At 38.5% G+C, this 18158-nt stretch overlaps 2 protein-coding genes across 6 annotated transcripts; both read right to left on the bottom strand.

The window, feature by feature from the left end:
* Window positions 1-1054: 1054 nt before the first annotated feature.
* mfsd6l (major facilitator superfamily domain containing 6-like) lies at window positions 1055-4886 on the bottom strand. The gene is made up of 2 exons (XM_027003371.2): window positions 4727-4886; window positions 1055-4108 (listed from the first exon to the last, which is right to left on the bottom strand). Exon 2 carries the CDS (start codon window positions 4067-4069, stop codon window positions 2327-2329), a length of 1743 nt encoding a protein of 580 aa, XP_026859172.2. The 5' UTR covers window positions 4070-4108; window positions 4727-4886; the 3' UTR covers window positions 1055-2326.
* A 1342-nt stretch (window positions 4887-6228) lies between these two features.
* pik3r6b (phosphoinositide-3-kinase, regulatory subunit 6b) lies at window positions 6229-17916 on the bottom strand. Of its 5 annotated transcripts, XM_027003341.2 has the most exons (23): window positions 17234-17398; window positions 16403-16566; window positions 14928-14972; window positions 14741-14849; window positions 14240-14293; window positions 13960-14064; window positions 13582-13673; window positions 13126-13194; window positions 12784-12916; window positions 12467-12536; window positions 11276-11459; window positions 10989-11133; window positions 10808-10894; window positions 10301-10715; window positions 10038-10137; window positions 9836-9955; window positions 9478-9588; window positions 8472-8586; window positions 8281-8348; window positions 8025-8115; window positions 7833-7888; window positions 7627-7730; window positions 6229-7052 (listed from the first exon to the last, which is right to left on the bottom strand). In XM_027003341.2, exons 5-23 carry the CDS (start codon window positions 14253-14255, stop codon window positions 6899-6901), a joined length of 2235 nt encoding a protein of 744 aa, XP_026859142.2. In that variant the 5' UTR covers window positions 14256-14293; window positions 14741-14849; window positions 14928-14972; window positions 16403-16566; window positions 17234-17398; the 3' UTR covers window positions 6229-6898. The 5 variants fall into 5 exon arrangements, with proteins under 5 accessions (XP_026859142.2, XP_026859141.2, XP_035386143.1 ...); XM_027003340.2 differs by lacking the exon at window positions 14928-14972; XM_035530250.1 differs by lacking the exon at window positions 14928-14972 and having other exon boundaries at window positions 16403-16556.
* Between the last annotated feature and the right edge of the window lie 242 nt (window positions 17917-18158).

The raw sequence follows: 18158 nt of genomic DNA, 5'->3' as shown, positions 1-18158 counted from the left end.
TTGATGTGTGAAAACGAGGCATTCAACATAACTGCAAATGCATGTTGAAAAAATGCTACTTTCAAAAGCGAAAGAAGCCATTACTCATATTTTTATTTTCTGGTATTATGCCGGAGATTTGTTCTTTCTTGCCTGCTAAGAACAATGTGGATTGCCTGAGATTATGGAGGCCAAGAGTCATGGAAAAATATCTTTAATGTATTTTTATAGTCATGGTTGTAGCATGTCAATCAAGCACCTGCAAAGACTCTAAAGAGTCACTTTATCACAACCTTGCAGCTGTATATATAATAGAAATAGCTGCAGGTAAAATAGCATATTCACCTCAGTCTGGAATGTGTCTGCCCATAAATTTCATGCATTGCATCAGTCTGCCCTAAGACAATGGCTAGGGTCACTAACATTTTTATTTATATTTGTACTTAAACTTTATTTATTTGTGCTAACATATGCGAACAGTGCTCAAGATAAGTGTTAGTTTGGATGTATTCATTTGAAGTAATGTGATGAGGAAAGGTTGAATTGAAAAACTGCATGAACAGGACAGACACTTGAGCAAACTTACATTACTGCATGCATGTGTTTAAATATGGTTCATAGAGGGCTGAACATGTCTGGCCAGGACCCAGTACTCCTAAGAGCAAACATGACAGTTACGATAGCCTGCTTATCACACCACTGTAGTAGCACTAACAAGCTACTCCATGTTCAGAAGCTGCTGGAACAAAACTGACCTTTGAGCACTTATAGAGTTCCATTTTGAAGTATTGTTTTAACATCCTGGTGCAATTATTGGATAAGAGACATAACATCATGTAAGTCAGGTAAAAACTGAAAATGTGTGTGTGGCGGGTGGGGGTTGTATGCAGACAGCTGCACTAATTAGTGATAAGACAGAGTGATTTTGGACACATTAAGATATATGAAGTGAACATTGATCTTAGTGTTCTGCTGTGTTTTTGCAGGCATATGCTGTTTATATATATATCTCACACACACACACACACACACACACACACACACATACATACACGAACAATTATAAAGAGAACAATGCAATTGAAACACATTTAATCTTGTCTTTCTTTCATAGTTACACAATGATCATATTTGCAGAAAATATCTATATCCAGTCACTGTAGTTTTGCAATGACAAAGGTTCTTTAGATCTCTTCCTGGGTCCTATTCATAAAAGAATTTACTTCAGTTTATTTTATGAGACAGCCAAGCTACACTTATTTCCATGATATTCAGATAACTACAACTACATGGAATAGGGCCCTAAAACCAACCATCAATATAAGATATGTTGACAGCAGCTGGTCATAGTATGTACACTTACCACTGTACAGGTTTGGCAAACTTGAAATGAAAAATAAATTTCTGATAATGGGAAAAAAAATCGTCTACATTTCCACAGTATTGAATGTCCCATGAGTATTTGGGTATTCAGCAGCTAGAGTAAACACAGGTGCACTCCCCCGAGATACACAATCCTTCACAGCTGAGAAACACCTCCAAACAACATGAACGCTTTAACGCCATACTCCAAGTGTCTGTCACAGTCATTGTAAGCTCAATTGCTTCAAAGCAGCAGTACAAATAAAAATGATTAAGTTGATGCGCTTAAGTACACAAGGTAAAAGGGGTGCTTTATGACCACACCATTTCTTTAAAGAACCAAATGCAAAGTGAGGAGTTAGGCTTGCCAGGTGTTGCAAGTATGCAGAGCAGACTGTTCCATTGATAGAGAGCAGTGGCTCTTCACATGCCTACTAGCCTCTGTTTGCTCTAAGGAACCTCCTTTTGTACAGTAGAAACAAATATGGATCAGAGAAAGCCTTACAGAGTCAAGTGGAGACACCATTATGAAATAAAACACTTTGAAGTCTACTAATATACAATTCTTTTGTGTATACAAAAGTTGGTTAAGCTCTGGAAAAACCGTGGATTTTTTTTTTTTTCCAGAACATGGTTCCAGGCATGAGCTTTAAGATACAACAAGTGTTTCAGTTTTTTCGGCTTCACCATTTTTCACAGTAGTATTGATTAACATATTTCCAACAACATGTAGCCACAGACAAACATGTTGACATTATGATAAGAGACAAACTGCAAACCATGCAGCATTCAGCTGCAACAATAAACCCATATAATACAGAGCAGCTGTACATGTAACATCATTCTGTAATTTCCTTCAAGCCACAATGAATCATTTAGAATACAATGTATTAACCAACATACTGGCTTACTTTCACAATCACTGAGCTGTACATTTGGGACTGGCATCATACTTTTTTAGAAGAACCTTTACCAGCCATGATCCTTATTTTTCCTGTCTTCTCCAGTTATTGTTTCCTTTGTCTTCCTCCATGGCTTTCTCTAGCCAGTCCGTCTCCTGCTCAGAGTCTGACTCGCTCATCTCGCTGGCATCAGCCACCAGAAGGCGCGAGTAGTTGATCTTCTGTTGGCGGGGGATCCTCCACTGCAGCACAGCTAAAGCAACGCCCCACAGTGCAAGCATTGCTGCTGTACCCTGGAAAAGCACCACCACTCCAAACTTTTCCACCACAAGGCCCCCTGCCAGGCTGCCTAGTCCAGCACCAAGATCCAAGGAAAAAGCTTCAAAGACTCTTTGCACTGCCCTCTCTGTCCCTGGAGAGGCAATGTCCATACATTGAGCCTCCATTGACCACAAGAGGGCGCCTGTGCTGAGTCCAGCCAGTAGCTGAGCAGGAAGGGCTGCCCAAGGAGTCCACAGGAGAGAGTAGCAAAGGCACTGCAGAGAGAAACCTATAATGCAAAGAAGCAGCATCCGGCCATGGCATTTAAGGAGACGGGTTAAAGTTCCATTCAACGGAGTCAGGACGGCCTGACATAAAGGTGTCAGACCTAAAATAATGCCCATCTGAAGCTCTGTGGCATTGTGGTTCTGCATTTGCCACAGGATGAAGTCAGATACAGCTGAGCCTGCCATACCAGTAAGGAGGGCACTGATGGCACAGAGCAGTGCCCGTGGGTCCCCCTGCACAAGCTTCACGGCCTTCCACCCCACCCCAGGAACCCGCTCACGTTTGTGCCGGTAAAGTGGCAACAAGGCAGCAACAGATGCCGTTAACACCATGAACGCAGCATAGGTGTAAAAGTGCAACACAGTGCCAATTAAACAGTAAAGAAAGCTTACTAGAATACCAGCTTTTCCCACACCACCTGCAGCCCCCAGAAGCTTCCAGTACTGAACAGCCCTGTGACGGTCTGTAGCATCCACAAAATCGAGATACTCATGAAGGCCATCATCAGCAGTCCACTCCACCGGGGCAGCCATGACCTCCCAGAGGCATACTATGATCATTACCAGGAAAAACATCTGATGCTGTGCGTCCATGACTTTCAGGTTTCCAAGAAACTCATTGTGGTGCAGCTCTTTGACGTTCTGCTTTTTCTTAAGCTTGTTTAAAGATCTGCTCCTCCTCTCTCCTGGACGAGTCCAAGCTCCTTTTGTTTCCAGAGGTACTTCTATGTCTATATCATGGACAGTTGCATTCAGACCCGCAGCTATACTTTGGGCATTGAAGTATGCAGACACATTTTCTGCCACTGCTTCAGTGCCACTGAATGCTTTTGCAGACCTCTCCTCATGTTCTGTTGAAAAGACTAATGATCTAGTGAACTTTTGTGGAGTTGTCCTGAGGTCCAGAGTAGTGTGGCCAAACTTTGTGCGGTTAGCATTTAACTGGCTAATGTTACAGCTGCCACTTTCTGTGCTTATTCCTGTGGGTGGAAAGAGCAGAAGCATGAGAGGAACCACAGCTGAAAAGATGAGACACAACATTATGACCATGCGGCGTTTGTTATAGTGCCTGGCCAATACGCTGGAAGTTGGTCTCCACAGTAAAGCAACAAAGTGCTTAGAGGCCATGATAGTGCCAGTCATGGCAGCAGTGAGGCCGAGGTAGCGGAAGTAGAGGGTGAGGAAGGGCACAAGGGAACCTAAGGCACAGGAGTGCAGGAAGTGAAAGAGGCCTGCAAGGCCTACTGCTCCTCTGACATTCCACTGCTTGTACCTCATGGCTGCTGGTTCCTCCCTCTGTCACATCAAAGAACTCCTCTAAGGAAATACAAAAAGACAGAATTGCTGCCAACATGAGTTTACAAGTGAAAGTATGCAGTCATCCAAATATAAAAAAGATCTCTAGCTCTCAACTGATGAAAAGCTCCATTTTACATTTACTGCATAGATACTGTTTAACATGAATTCTTATAATATATGGTACCATGTCCAGGTTTTATCATCATGTTTGCAAGTTTTCATGTGACCAATGTCTTCTGGAAGATGGACTGCATTTCCATCATCAGGCATAAAGTTGCTTCTGTTCAGTACACAGAACTGCTCGTGGGACTCTACTTGTATACCGGGTTATCGAGGTCAGGCTTTACAGTGAACAATTGTTAAAAACTGCAGATAAACAATTTCGCAATTGTTTGTAAAGTTTGTGAATTGTTTAACGTTAACTAAAGCTTGCCTGTCTGGGAAGTTCAGGAAGTCTTGAAAGAAGTCTTGACTCGCCACAAAGTACAATATTATTCATTATTTCTGAATGAAGTAACTCCGTAATTATCTTGATTATTTTTAAAAGCAAAAATATAAGAGCACCGACTTGCCACATGTAACCTGTTCACCTGTTTCAGTTTGTACACGTCATAACAATTTTAATGAGCGATTTACCTTTGCTGCTTCTCTTCTAAGAACGTATTTCCGTCGTCAGTTTTACGCGTGAAAACTAGAAATAATGCATAATATCCATATAGTAACAAAGTGCAGAATTTCTCACTTCGTCTGACAGGAAAGAACCGTTCAGGATCTTATGCCGACACATCTTATCTTTCCAATCTTTCTCTCTTTCGGGACTTTACTTACTTAATCGGGCGTTAGCGCCATCCGTCTGTGAATATGAAAACTACGGCTCAAGAGCAAAGAAAACTAGTGAATCCAGTCGGGAAAATAATCCAATAAGTACAGTGAAATAAAACTAAACAAACCAAAAATAAATAAATAAATCAAAATAAACATAAATAAATAAAGCGGGGTTTGAGAATATGAACACAAACTACTTAATTTATTTGCAATTCTAACAAACGGGTAGAATGGAAAAATTGTGGTTGAAAATATAATTTAATAAAGTAGCAAAAGAAATAATGCATAAATCATTAGTCCTTAGTGGTGTTCATTAATCCAGTGTAGGCTATAGTAATACTTTTCAGAACAGACTATCTGTAAGTAATAAAGGTAAAATACAATAAAAGATGTAGTGAATGTGCACAAACTTTATTTTTGCTAAGTTTCCATTGACATGAGAGTATGTTTATTTGGTTAGTGTAAAAAGAGTAAATATGCTTATTTTTGAGCATTATAGATTATATTTTTATATGTACATGATATTTTTGCATGTCCCTGTCATGTTTGATAGAAAACATTTTTAATATATGCCAATGTAAGATAACCAAATGTACAAGAAATATTTTTTTTCAAAATGTGATACAAATATTATTAGTGTACATTTGGATAGAATGTAATGGGCACTAATATTAGTATTTAATAAACAAAGTGCGCTCTGAAAAAAAAGATATCTTAAGACATCATATGCATGAGTAACTCTTAGTGTGTCTTAATACATATTGGACATGTATTACTTACTCATGTGATTCACTGGCACACACCCACAAGGCATATGAAGAGAAGTTCACTATTCTTATTGTGATAATTCTGCTATTTACAGAGTGTGTGAGTTTCACTGACACAGGGAATTTGGTCAAGATTGAGGGCAAGATGAAGGCAGCAGATTATCAGGAAATCTTGGAGAGAAATCTGCATGCATCAGCTTGTAGGATGTACATAAGTCACACTTGCACTTTCCAGCAGAACAACAGCCCAGGGCAGAAAGCCAAGTCACCCAAAGAGTAGAAGAGGATGAAGGTTCTGGAGAGGCCCTTACAGTCACCAAAACTCAGTGTCACTGTGGAGGGAACTCAAATTTACAATACATACCAGTCCGCTGAAACACTTGCAGCCTTCTTGAGGTCTTTTGTCATGAAGAGTGGGTCATTAGAATTCAAAACTAGGGTTAGGAGACTGCATACACAGGGCAATGATACTGATCCAGCACTGATACTATAAAGGATAAAGGATGAGAAAACCTTTGCGCAAGATTATTTTAGTAATATTATTTATTGTTATTATTTCTGGAATAAATAGGCAGCAGAAGTACAATTTATGTTGTGAAAACATATTCGTAGAACTACAAGTTTAGTAACCTTATACATTGCTAAAGACTGGGTTTATCTATAAATGTGTTTTTATCCACTTGCATATCTATATGTAAAACATCACTAACAACAGGAATGGGTACATATAGACCAACCAGTCAATGGGCTCTTGTTCCACCTTCAGACAGGCCTTTTAGCTCTGAGCTACAGTACCATCTTCTGGAAAATAATTCTTTAACGTTATAAAGTCTCTTAAGGACTCACTGTAAACAGCCAGGTCAAATATTAATAATGAAACAATCCTTACTAAACCATGCCCTCCTCAACATATAGCATGGGATGGATAGTTATTAGAGTCATTGTCACTAAATTAACGATGGTTCTGGAGCAGGTGCAGAACTGTTTAGCAAATCCTTGAATTCGCGGATCTTTAAATCCACGGCTGGGACTGGAAGACTATATAAATAATCCAACAGACATTCACATTCTGATAGACAACAGCAACAACCAAAACCTATTGTTGTGTAAAGGCTACATTGAACAAAATACCACATGTATGCATATGCATATACTTTGACCACAGAGTTTTCAATCGGTGTGATACTGTAAAGTTCATGTTAGAGGTACATTATTGTCAGTGTACAGTTCCAGAGAAGGTATTGATGGGCAAAGAGAAGGTCTTGCTCAGATATCTGCTCAAGCCTGAGTCATCTGCCTCTGTACTACGCTTGGTGCACTTGGTCTTCTGAAAGAAATATCCTGGGTCTGTGCAAGGAGACACCTCTATGCTACAGAACAGACACAGGACAACAGAAAATATATTGTTATTTTGGCACTAAATGCTTGCTTTAAGATGGCAGTCACCTCCATTAAGGAAAATTCTAGGGGTGGTAAATGACATTTCTCACCACTTTATTAAAAATGCCTACCTTGCATCTAAACCTTACTGCATACACCTAATTTGCAGGTAAACTTTGTAGGCAATTACAGGCTAGCCCTTCTCATACCATGCACAATTTGCTCAGTAGTCAGTTTTTTGACCACTATCATTTGCTGTGTGAGCAGCATCAAATGTGCTGATACAAGCATATCAGGCATATAATTGTCAACCATTGAGTTAAGAGTGATCTCCCTTCCAAAACCATTTCATCTACACAACTCATCTGGTCAGAAACTGGTCATAGATAAAGAGATAGAAGATGAATAACAAAAACTGTGCATGGGCACAAATGGGCTACAGTCACTAAATGTACACCAATAAGGTGCATTTATTAGGCAAATGTTTTTATAATAAAGTAGTTGGTGAGCATACATCTAGGTCATGACGGTACCATCTGGCCATGTGTGTTTATTGTTGTGTACCTCTGAACATTTTTGAAGGTTCTGGTCAAGTCTTTGTCCAGGCATACTGTAAATGTCTTCTCCTCCAGGGTTCTAATGCAAATACTGGTCACTCTGAGAGTAAGCTACAGGAAAGCACATCACTTTACCACAATATGAAGGTAATAAGAGCAGTAACTCTCCTAATTATATATCTCTATATATACACAAAGTTTACACTTTATTACCACATAGGACCTTGCAGGATTTGGGTCACGGAAATCTACAGTGAGGCTGTCAAGATCTGTGGGGGAAAGTATATGTAAACTTCAGTAAGTTTACTAAACCTTTAGTAAACCAGAAAATCCCACAGTGCTAATGGCAAATATGGTTTTATGGCATTGACAGGCAAGTTGTGGCGTTTTGATTTAAGGACATACTTCTGTTTCCACAGGAGGGAAAGGCACTGATCAACACACCACATGTCATCAGAGACATTCCTTGGTCCAGCTCACGGTTGCTTATAGAGGCCTGAAGGTGAAGTAGTACAAAGTGCATCAACAAACAGCTTTAACCTTCAATTTACTTCACTGATATCACAGTAAATATAAAAACAAATATTACTAAAAAATGGCCAGACATTTTTGAGGGTTATAGGTTTTATTTTTCAGGTTATATTTGGGCATTGATTGACACCTTTCTATAGTTGACAGACACAACCACTCCACCATCTTCTTGCATGCATATCTTGGACCGCACTGATCCTTCAAGATAAATATTATCAGTTAATACTTGGCAATTAGTGAAATAAGACAAACAATGTTTGCTGAGTCCGTCAATAGTTTACATCAAACAATTTAATGCTGTTGCTAAAATTGTATATATACCTTTGATTGTGTCTTTAAATGTGGCTCTGAGGGGTCTGAGCATAGCGAAGTCCATGTGTAGCTGACACACAAACAGCTCCTCTACAGCCTTAGAGTTCATACCAGAGAAGGCAATCTAGATGCAGGAAGTGAGATCAAAAACAATGTGTTATGGCATATACACATATTCAGACACTGTGGATGGGTGACACAAGGCCAATGATGGACTGATTATAAGATTAAAAGTACAAAAGCAGCTGTTACTTTTTGGGAAATGGACAAGGAGAAAGTATGAAAAAGATAAGACAAAGAAGATAAAATTCTTAGAGGGAGACACAACCATCCATAAACTATGCATACTTTACCAAACAAAGTAGCACTAAAGTTGTGATTAGAAAGGTGACCGTAAGAACATTAGCACACATATCTTATAACCTTTGCTCTTCAAGGTTTTTTGAGCTGATAATTTTACTTGTCTTTACACAGAACAGAGGCATTCTAATCCCTTTGCTTATAAAATATACTGTATAGCTAATGCAGTCAGACTATTCCATAGATCAACTAATACGTTGGTGTAGGTGATGAGTCTTGGACGGTTGAGTAGAATGACTACTTGGCAACCACCACCGATATCTCAGGTTTCTCAAATAGGGAAATTTTTTTTTGTTCTAGTTAAATATAATTTTCTGCAAACAACTTTAGATCTTCTGAACTGTATGTGTCATAGTTGTGGCCTGGTTTGTATTTTTGGGCCTCTGATTCAGAGCCTCTCATTTTCCATGGTCAGTGTGACGAACTGTAATATGGCAGTTTCTCCTTAACTCAGCACTTGTCACTATGAGTCATGCAGGAGCACAGTTCCATTGTGCCATGAGAGCCCTTAAAAAGAAACACCTTCTTTCACTTCAAAGCCCTAAAAGCAAATCAGTCATTCCACAAACAAAGTAAAAGAAAATCTAGGTGTTTGAACTAAACTGCATGCTGTGCCTTGTCTGTACTACAGCTGGAGCAAAGAAAAGATACTGACCTTAACGGAGTAGATGGGGATGTGGACAGGCTGCTGTGCTGTGCGAGTATAGTACGATATGATGTCCAGTAGAAAGGAGTTAGGCTTTGAGGATCCACCATCTTGTGAATGCTGTATCCCAGACACCATAAACAAAAAAGCTTCTAGCTGAGTCACAATACTACACTGCTTTATGTGGCCACATGGTGTTATTTCTGACTGTCAGATGCATGTTGCAAGTAAGCAGTTTGTTTTAATATAACATAATTTAACATAGTTAAAATGTATAGTTTAGCATTTATAGTAAGTTCAAGTAGGTATTATGTCTATCCCACAGATGTTGTAGGATTGTGATGGAAAGAGTGTAATAGGCATTTACCATTTTGGCTAGTTTCAGTATCATAGCTCCCAGGCTGTTAATGTTGCAGTCATACCATGGATCCACACAGCCCAGGGACCCTGCTATTGTAAGCATGTCTACAACTGCTGGTACACTATCCTGAAATCAAAGTATACATATCACTGGACTTTTTATATTTGCTTTTGCCATTTAGTTTTTACACTTACAGATAGGTGCATACCTGGATTAGAGAAGTTGTAACAGGCTCACTGGTGACAGGAATGTAGTATATTTCCAAGTTGACTCTCTTTGTAAGAAAAAGATGTTGAGCCTCCCTTTTTCTGCACACATTATCAACAGGAGGGGTCAAAAATGTCAAATGTATCAAATGTATATTTTGTTTAAAGGCAACAGAAAATTACTTTCACACATTTGATTTGTCATAAGATCAGAGACCAAAACAGAGGAATCATGCAAAATACAGATAACCTCAAGGTTTTATACCGTATATTGTGATAAGTCCTGCCTAGTCTGCCGAGAGTCCTATCATCACCCATGACAACAATGCGAGCAGTGAAGTTCTTCTCCTCTTTAGGGAGGGACTTTCCACATCTTCCAGATCCTCCACCTTCCTTAATGGTTTCCATCATAAGGGTCATTCTGTTCCCAGCCTTTGGGCACCTTACGCATTGCCTCCTGAAGAACTGTGAGCTTTTCAGCTGCTCCTGGACATCCAGGATGCCAGAGGGCTCCACCATTAGAGAGGAGAACTTATTCAAAGGCAGGTCTGCCTCTATTCCACTGTCTACAGACATGGTGGAGATGACAGATGCACGTTTGGCCATGTTGTCCTCTTCTAGGAATGCAGAGCTGTGTTCTGCTGGACTCACCATCAGAGTGAAGTTAACCACCTCATTCCCTGGTTGAAAAAAAATCACAAGTGTTACAAAGATTACACTAACAGGAACGCAGTGCTGAATGTGTCTTGCTGATGTCAGTAAGCTAGCTCACATATCTCATCTTCCTTAGTCCAGATATGAAAGCTGATCTCAGGACTTGGCAGTGGGGAGCCAACTAGACAGGTGGGACCAGACTGTTCTGAGCATAGAGAGCATACAGAACATCATAAGAACAGCCTACATTAGCCAGAATTATACTGAAAAGATGTATAATGGTGTTTAACTCTTATTACCTTGGTCTGCAGAAGAAACAATGTCATGGTAGATCTGCTGTAGTCTTGTGCTGTACTGGTCACTGTCTAAACCTCCATTCCCTATCATCTCCTCTACAGTGGCCACAACATCCTGGAAGTATCTTTCAACATCTTCACCTAAATCCTGAAACATTATTCATATTTTCTGATACACACATATTCAGGCTGCATTATCACTAATTCTAATTTCAAAAGAAAAAACGCATTTGCTATTATTGACATTCTGATTGCAAATAACTTATAAACACGCACACACTCATACACACCTCCAGGGCTTGTGCAAGTGCTCGTCCATGGCAGTGCCTCCCCAGTCCAGCTTGCAGTGTGTGCAGCAGGACCCAGCGCTGGTGACTCTGTGGGTCATTTCCTGAGGCTGTGCCCTCCACTTCAGCCCTGACTGCATTGAGCAGAGGCAGGGGGAACACAGCCGGGTCAACAAACATAAATACCCTGTACAGGACACAAATGATGCTGAGAAGACTTTTAACAACCAAAAGTAACATTTTAAAAGTAAAAGTTGTTAAGGTTTTAAAATATGAAATGAAAAGGAAGTTGAAAGTGGAATTATAATATAAACTAATTTATTCACTAAACTAATGGTGTGTCCACCAGTTCGGCTGGGATCTTAATTTTAGTCAAATGAATCAACAAATACTGAAATTAAACTTGTTGGTAGTATTTGAACACATATATATTTAGAAATATTTGAATAATAAACTGTTACTTGTGACATGTTGTTGTTTTGCTCTTAGTGACATGGCAGGACATAGAAATAGGAACTTCTATCCTCACTTCTGCAAAAAGAAAGCTCAACCAATTGCAGCACCCTTCAGTTCTCTACACTATGTACTCTTCCATATCTGCCGCTGTTAAAAAGTATTGATTTCTCTTAATATTTTTTCAAATATTAACAGAACATTTTAATGGCTTTATTACAAAAGTCTAGTTTTCCAGTTAACACCTTCAGTATATGGATGCTTTTAAGGTTATGCAGCACTAAATGTATATAAAGAAAGGCCAGAGGAAATGATTTCCCATGTAATAATATGCCATCTTCTTGAAAAAAACCTGCTCAAATGCAGACCATGCATGTCCCAGAGAGAATGAAAAACTTTCCTGATGGATTATCACTTATTTTGTGCCACTCAAACTACTGTTTATACCTGTATACATTATCTGCTGTAGCTAAAATTGTCACTCTGCTCTAACAAAATTTTCTAGACAGGATGGAATTCAACATTGTGTGTATTATTGTATGTTATACAATTTAACCAGTAGCAATAGCAAGGTCTTGTGTCAAAATATTTTTCAGTTGTGCGATTTTCTCAGAGCAGCTCCAAACTGTCTGAATAAAGATATTCTGTATCATGATATGCTGTATGCAGTACAAACCTAGGTAGGAAAAAGGTAGGAGCATAGAAGAATGTATAGAAGAATAAGATTATTGATCTATTTACCTCTCATGAAGGGTACAATATTCATTGTTTAGGCTGTGCTCAGCAATCACACGCCTTAGATACAGAGCACCTGAAACCAATCAGAGAGGTCACCTGTTATACCACCACATGTGTGATCATTTGTGATTTTTTTTTTGTTTAAACTGAAAATATATGACATCATGTTTCCAAAATGAATGGAATATCTTTTTGATAAATGCTCCTGATTAAACATCTACCCTCAACTCCTTGCAATGCCAAGAAGGAGGCATCAGCAAAAGGAACGCTCTAGCCATGCAATGACAAAAATCCAATATGCTGAAATTCCTGATGATTACCTGGTATTCTGCATTCCATTTTCATGCATTTTGCATAGTTGAGGCCTAAAGAACAGTAAGGCTCGGGTAGCGTAACCAGCCGATTCAGACACACGTACACCCTCTCACACAAGTCATCTGGAATATAGACAGACTGCCAAAAATGGAAAACCAGATAAGCCACATTGCTATGACAGTGTAAAGCAAATACATCTTGTCAAGAAAAGGCAGAAGGGAAAACAACAGATTAAAGAGTGGGTTCTGGGTGTTAGTTCAAGATAGCCAGATGTCACCTAACATTGTAGCATGCAGCTGTAGCAGATACTATATTGTGAAGAGGGTAAACACAAAAAAAAAACTGACCTGCATAACTGCATAGACCAATGTGTGTAGCAAGGGAATGATGCGAATTCTGTAGTCAACCTTATCTGCCTAGCAAAACAATAATGTTTAATTAGCCTTTTCCAGTCAAGATACTGAATCCTAGTACACTCATTGTGACTTTTCCTAGTTTGCTGTAAGTAAAATGAATATCTCTCATAATGGGAATTTTTATAATCCCATAAAGTCAATCCAGCATCAGTAACATTCAAAAAAACTTTTACCTTTTAAATATATAATTGCAACATTGGATTCTTTAGGTGTGATAAAACAAAGAGTATACTTGCAGCAATTGATGAACACTTGCAAATAATCAAACGCAAACACTATTTTCCACTTTTGGTTACCCTTTGCCGCTATGCATCAAACGTTCTATGCATCAGAAGTTCATTAAACCCAGTTAACAGAAAAAGTAAGTGATATAAGCACCACACTAACCTTCTCAAGCTCCTTAACAAGTACCCTTAACAGAGACACACTGGTAGAGGGATTATTCTCCACTTTTTTGTGCAGTGTCCATCTCAGCATGCCTTGACAAAAAAGTATATCTTGATACTACTAATTGCTGCCTAATACAGATTATTACAGAGAAACAAGGAGCATTTAATGTTTACTTTAAGATCTTCTTGTTTCCATTATGAAATTCAGTGCCAACATTGATTGCAGAATGAGATCTAGTAGGGTGAATTTCTGCAATCTCAGGATGATCACACTATTAGCCAGGTTAGCCTTGTTTTAATTAAGATAGTTCCTTTAATTAGCTACTCTACAGACTATCCTGTGTGATGCACTGAAAAGCATGGTACATTGCAGTACCTTTATTGCAGGCTGAGCCAGACTGATTGTCAGTGTCTAGTTCTCTGAGGATGGCATGCAGACGCTGATATAGGCTAGATTCCACAGCTGAAGACACATCTCCCACTGCAAAGAAATTTTAAAACACCTTTTCACAATGTATGATTCAATATATTAAACTCAGAATATTAGAAATGAACAAGATACATCCTCAAAAATTAACATATTGATGTGTGAGGTTAAATATAAAATGTGCATCTTGCATGTTTCCCATAGTCCAATGAGCAGCAAACCCAAGCACCTATGCTTAAAGACATCTCCACATACACATGAGTCAGATGTACACTTAAAACACCTGTAAAAAGAAAAAAAAAATACAGTGGTTTCAGAATGATTGCATACTGGAAGGGAATGTTTTACAGGCCCCACAAGAACACCTACATTCAAGTAGTGTTACAGTCAAGAAAGAGACCAATGCAAAAAAAAAATCCCTTCTTCAAATATAGAGACAGAGGTTTTATAGGTAAAATTGTGACTAAAAAAAACAAAAGCACAGAGTGATGCAAGCAAAAGAGCCTTCATGGCTTTACACAGGAAACACTATTGAAGTTTGACACATTTGCGGTGGGGGAGGGGTGATGAAAAGCAGTATCTGTCCTCAGACATGTACAATGCATTACTGTTGAGCATTTCACTGTCAGTTAAATATATGATTTTGAAATTTGGCAATATCGTCACATCTGTCCATTTTTACTATATGATTAAAATGCTAGAGAGAGTACAAATTATTCTATAAACTCACCAATCCCTTGCTCCTCTCGTGAGCCCTTCAGTAATGGCTCATTTCTGACCACTGATCCATTGATGGGCGGGTGTTTTTAGGTAATGGAGATTTCAGTCTAGCAGTGACACTGATGACATAGATGCATGTTAAAACCCCAGCAGATACACTGCTCTGATTAACCAATATGTACCAGCCCAAAACCCACCTCCATGCCACTCTCAGGATCTGTGTTAAGGCTATGTTGAGAATTCTGTGCGGAGAATTCAAATAATATCCATCAGGTGGTCAAAAACTGACAATTGATGAAAGGTTTAGATGGTGAATGATGAATCATGAATGCCAAGATGGATTGCAGTCTCTAATTGTACCCTTATAAAATGCACATATAAAACAGGTGCAGGAGATTAAGTGGCCAGTGAGTGTAGGTAAGGTAGATGCTTCTAGTAAAGTGGCTAATAAGAGTAACTGATACAATTACCCTATAGCTGTTTTGCAGTAAGTGTGAGAAGATACTTTGCACAATTATGCATTCCTGACTACTGTACCACCACTTAACTCCTCTAATGAGCATATCTCAGTTTCAAAGGAGATCTAATTAAGGGAAATCAGGGAATTGATTTATGCAGGTATGAAATATATTCATGCATATACTATTGTTCTTAATTATTTTAGTGAAGGAATAATAGAACAATGTACACAACGTATGCTGTATATATCAAATGTGATTTTTAAGCACAGCATAACTAGAATGGATCTCTGTGTCCAGCAATGTAATTTGCATGGGGACTTTCACAGTAGATCATTTACTTCCACTGTCATGTTTTGAGAAAAGACAGCGGTCATGCTCAGCTATTATGATATTATTATTTAGAATTTGAAATGGTATGATAATCACTGGGCTTTATGGTGGTAGCTGTCCCATTCCTAACCCCTAATATCTGTGATAACGATTCATAGTAATAAAATTGAGTTATAACACCAGTTGAAAAAGACCAGCTGAAAAGTTGTATACTCCTTAGAAATGTTGTGTTCTTGCATATGTAGACTGAACCTTTTAAATTCTGATGCTTAGCAGTTGTAAGTAATATTTAAAATAAATTATAGAATAGTTTCTTTTGCATTCTTTTGCACTTCATTAAAACACTTATGGCCTTTATGTTTTATAGACGTAAATGAACAAAAAAATTAAAATTAGAGTGCAATACTTTACCAAAATCTAATTACATAAAAGTGAAATGGCTGGCTTTGCAAAAATGTGCAAACAGATGTAATTTATTACTCTTTTCTATCTTTGCTAAAGTGTAAAGACTTCCAAAGTTCAAACCCCTGATTTCACACACAGAGGACAATAAATATCGCTGCAATATCAAAATGATACAGAAGTGCAGTGGCCTTTATCGCTTTTAGTGGAGGTATATTTTGGCCTTTACCCTCTTAAACTGATTGCATTATAAGAGGTAGGCCTACTACTCCATCCTTATCTGACTTTACTTGGGTAAAAAATACTTGCATCTTAAATAATATGTACATACACTACCACACAGTACAAATTTGCACATACAATACCATTAAGCTACTTAGCTTTTACTATATTTTTTAATAAATGTTTGTACTGCTATTACAAACATTGTGCTATTCATTCATGCTAATATTAGAGTCAAATATAAAAGTGTAACATACCCTGGATGAAGCAGCAATGTCTAATTCAGACTGAATTGCATCCTCAGTACAGCTTCCAGTAAGTTAAGCTGAAGTTTCCTTCAGGTCACTGACAGTAAGAAAAGTGTCTCTTCCTTATTATACTAGAGCATCTGCGTGCATGCATGAAATTAGTCTGCGTATTTCTAGGGGTGGTGGGGGGAGAAATATATTTAGCTGATGTCAATCAGGGTTAGAGACCACACACATACACGTATGCATACATACACATAAAAGCTCCTCTACACTTCCTATTCTCTTTATGTGAGGTGTAACATTGGGTTTCCTGTCTTCTAAATGTGTGGGAGTATGTACCATGGCTTGACATATTTTAAACCTAAAATTAGGCTTTTGAAAAGCTAGGGCACACCACCAAAACCTTAAGCTCTCATTGAGTTGATGGGTTAGAAGTCCCCAGCCACTAGCCTGCTGAACTTGGGAAGTATGCATAATAAGAAATTCAGCAGTTTTTCCTCAGGCAACCCCTAAATATCACATTCAGATCTACGGCACATCAGTACAGGATCATTACTGATATCTCATCTCCACTATCCTCAGTATCTGCATCCCAATATGCAGATGTGTGCTCAGTACTAGGAAAAGCTATAATTTACCCTATATACACTGAAGCACCTTTCAATCGTGAGCAGACTCACCAATGTAAATTTTATTGCAATGTTTAGGTCAATCTTATTATTTACTTGACATAAACTAAGTGTTGCGTGAAACTAAAACAGATTTTTTTGCAGTATGTATCTGCTCTTTATCATGCTGTCTAATAACATGGTTACTTTGTAGTTCACATATACTCACCTTAAGGCTATAACAGTCTTTGTAAAGACGTTTGTAAAGAAAACCAATAGTGGCCCCAAGTGGCTTAGAAGGCAAAAGTACAGCTTTTTTAGATAGGGATGGGTTCAAGTCCTAGTTGTGCCAGGTATTGTAAATGACTGAGGTCCCATTTGCCTGCTTTTTCCAAGCCTGGACACCAATCATGGGATCAATAATAAACTGGTAGAACAAAACATGAATGATTATGAATGAAAGGAGCACGAGGAAATGACTATTACTGAAGCAGTTACAACACTAATTATCGGGTCATTCAGAAATAGACATCAGGAACTTAAACCTGGGTTTTTCCAGTCACATTAACAGGAGAAACTAGGCGTACAACTTCATTTTACATTTACGGCATTTAGCAGAAGCTCTTATCCAGAGCGACTTACAACTTCATTATTTGGGGATGTGGATAATGACTGCCTCGTATATATCCCCGTGCGTTTCGAATGCCCTATAAATAACTTTATAAATTAATAACTTTTTGAGGGACATTGACTAATTTTATCATCACCATTTGGATCGAGTGTTAGCATACAAATAATTTCCCCTTTGCTATGCTCACATTAACACATAGTAACTAAAGTAAACAAAAGACCTATAAGCGGCATATTTCTCGACATCGAAGCATGGAAAGACCTACCTGGAACGCTTCAGAGTAGTCCAGCGTCTGCTCGTTGAGGTACTTTTGCTATAAACATTGATGACGCGATGGTATACCCACGCCCACGTCATTTAAATGTAGCCTGCAGAAGGAAAACCCTTTTTTCCGTCTATTTATTTCTCTGACTTTCTTAAGACATTGTGAAATGTTTGATAAGCGCAATTTCTCTACTCACAGGAACTTGTGAGACAGCTATTGGTAGACATCCGCTCTTTAATAATCTGCAATATAAAGATA

Source organism: Electrophorus electricus, chromosome 1, assembly GCF_013358815.1.
Source record: "Electrophorus electricus isolate fEleEle1 chromosome 1, fEleEle1.pri, whole genome shotgun sequence".
NCBI classification, from domain to species: domain Eukaryota; kingdom Metazoa; phylum Chordata; class Actinopteri; order Gymnotiformes; family Gymnotidae; genus Electrophorus; species Electrophorus electricus.
This window is presented reverse-complemented; position numbering and strand designations above follow the sequence as displayed.

Coding starts and splice junctions, on each gene's coding strand:
- mfsd6l (XM_027003371.2), bottom strand. CDS start 4,069: ATGAGGTACAAGCAGTGGAATGTCAGAGGAGCAGTAGGCCTTGCAGGC.
- pik3r6b (XM_027003342.2), bottom strand. Junction 12,537..12,783: donor AATGGAATGCAGAATACCAG/GTAATCATCAGG, acceptor GATTGGTTTCAG/GTGCTCTGTATCTAAGGCGT. Junction 7,731..7,832: donor ATCCTGCAAGGTCCTATGTG/GTAATAAAGTGT, acceptor GCTTTCCTGTAG/CTTACTCTCAGAGTGACCAG.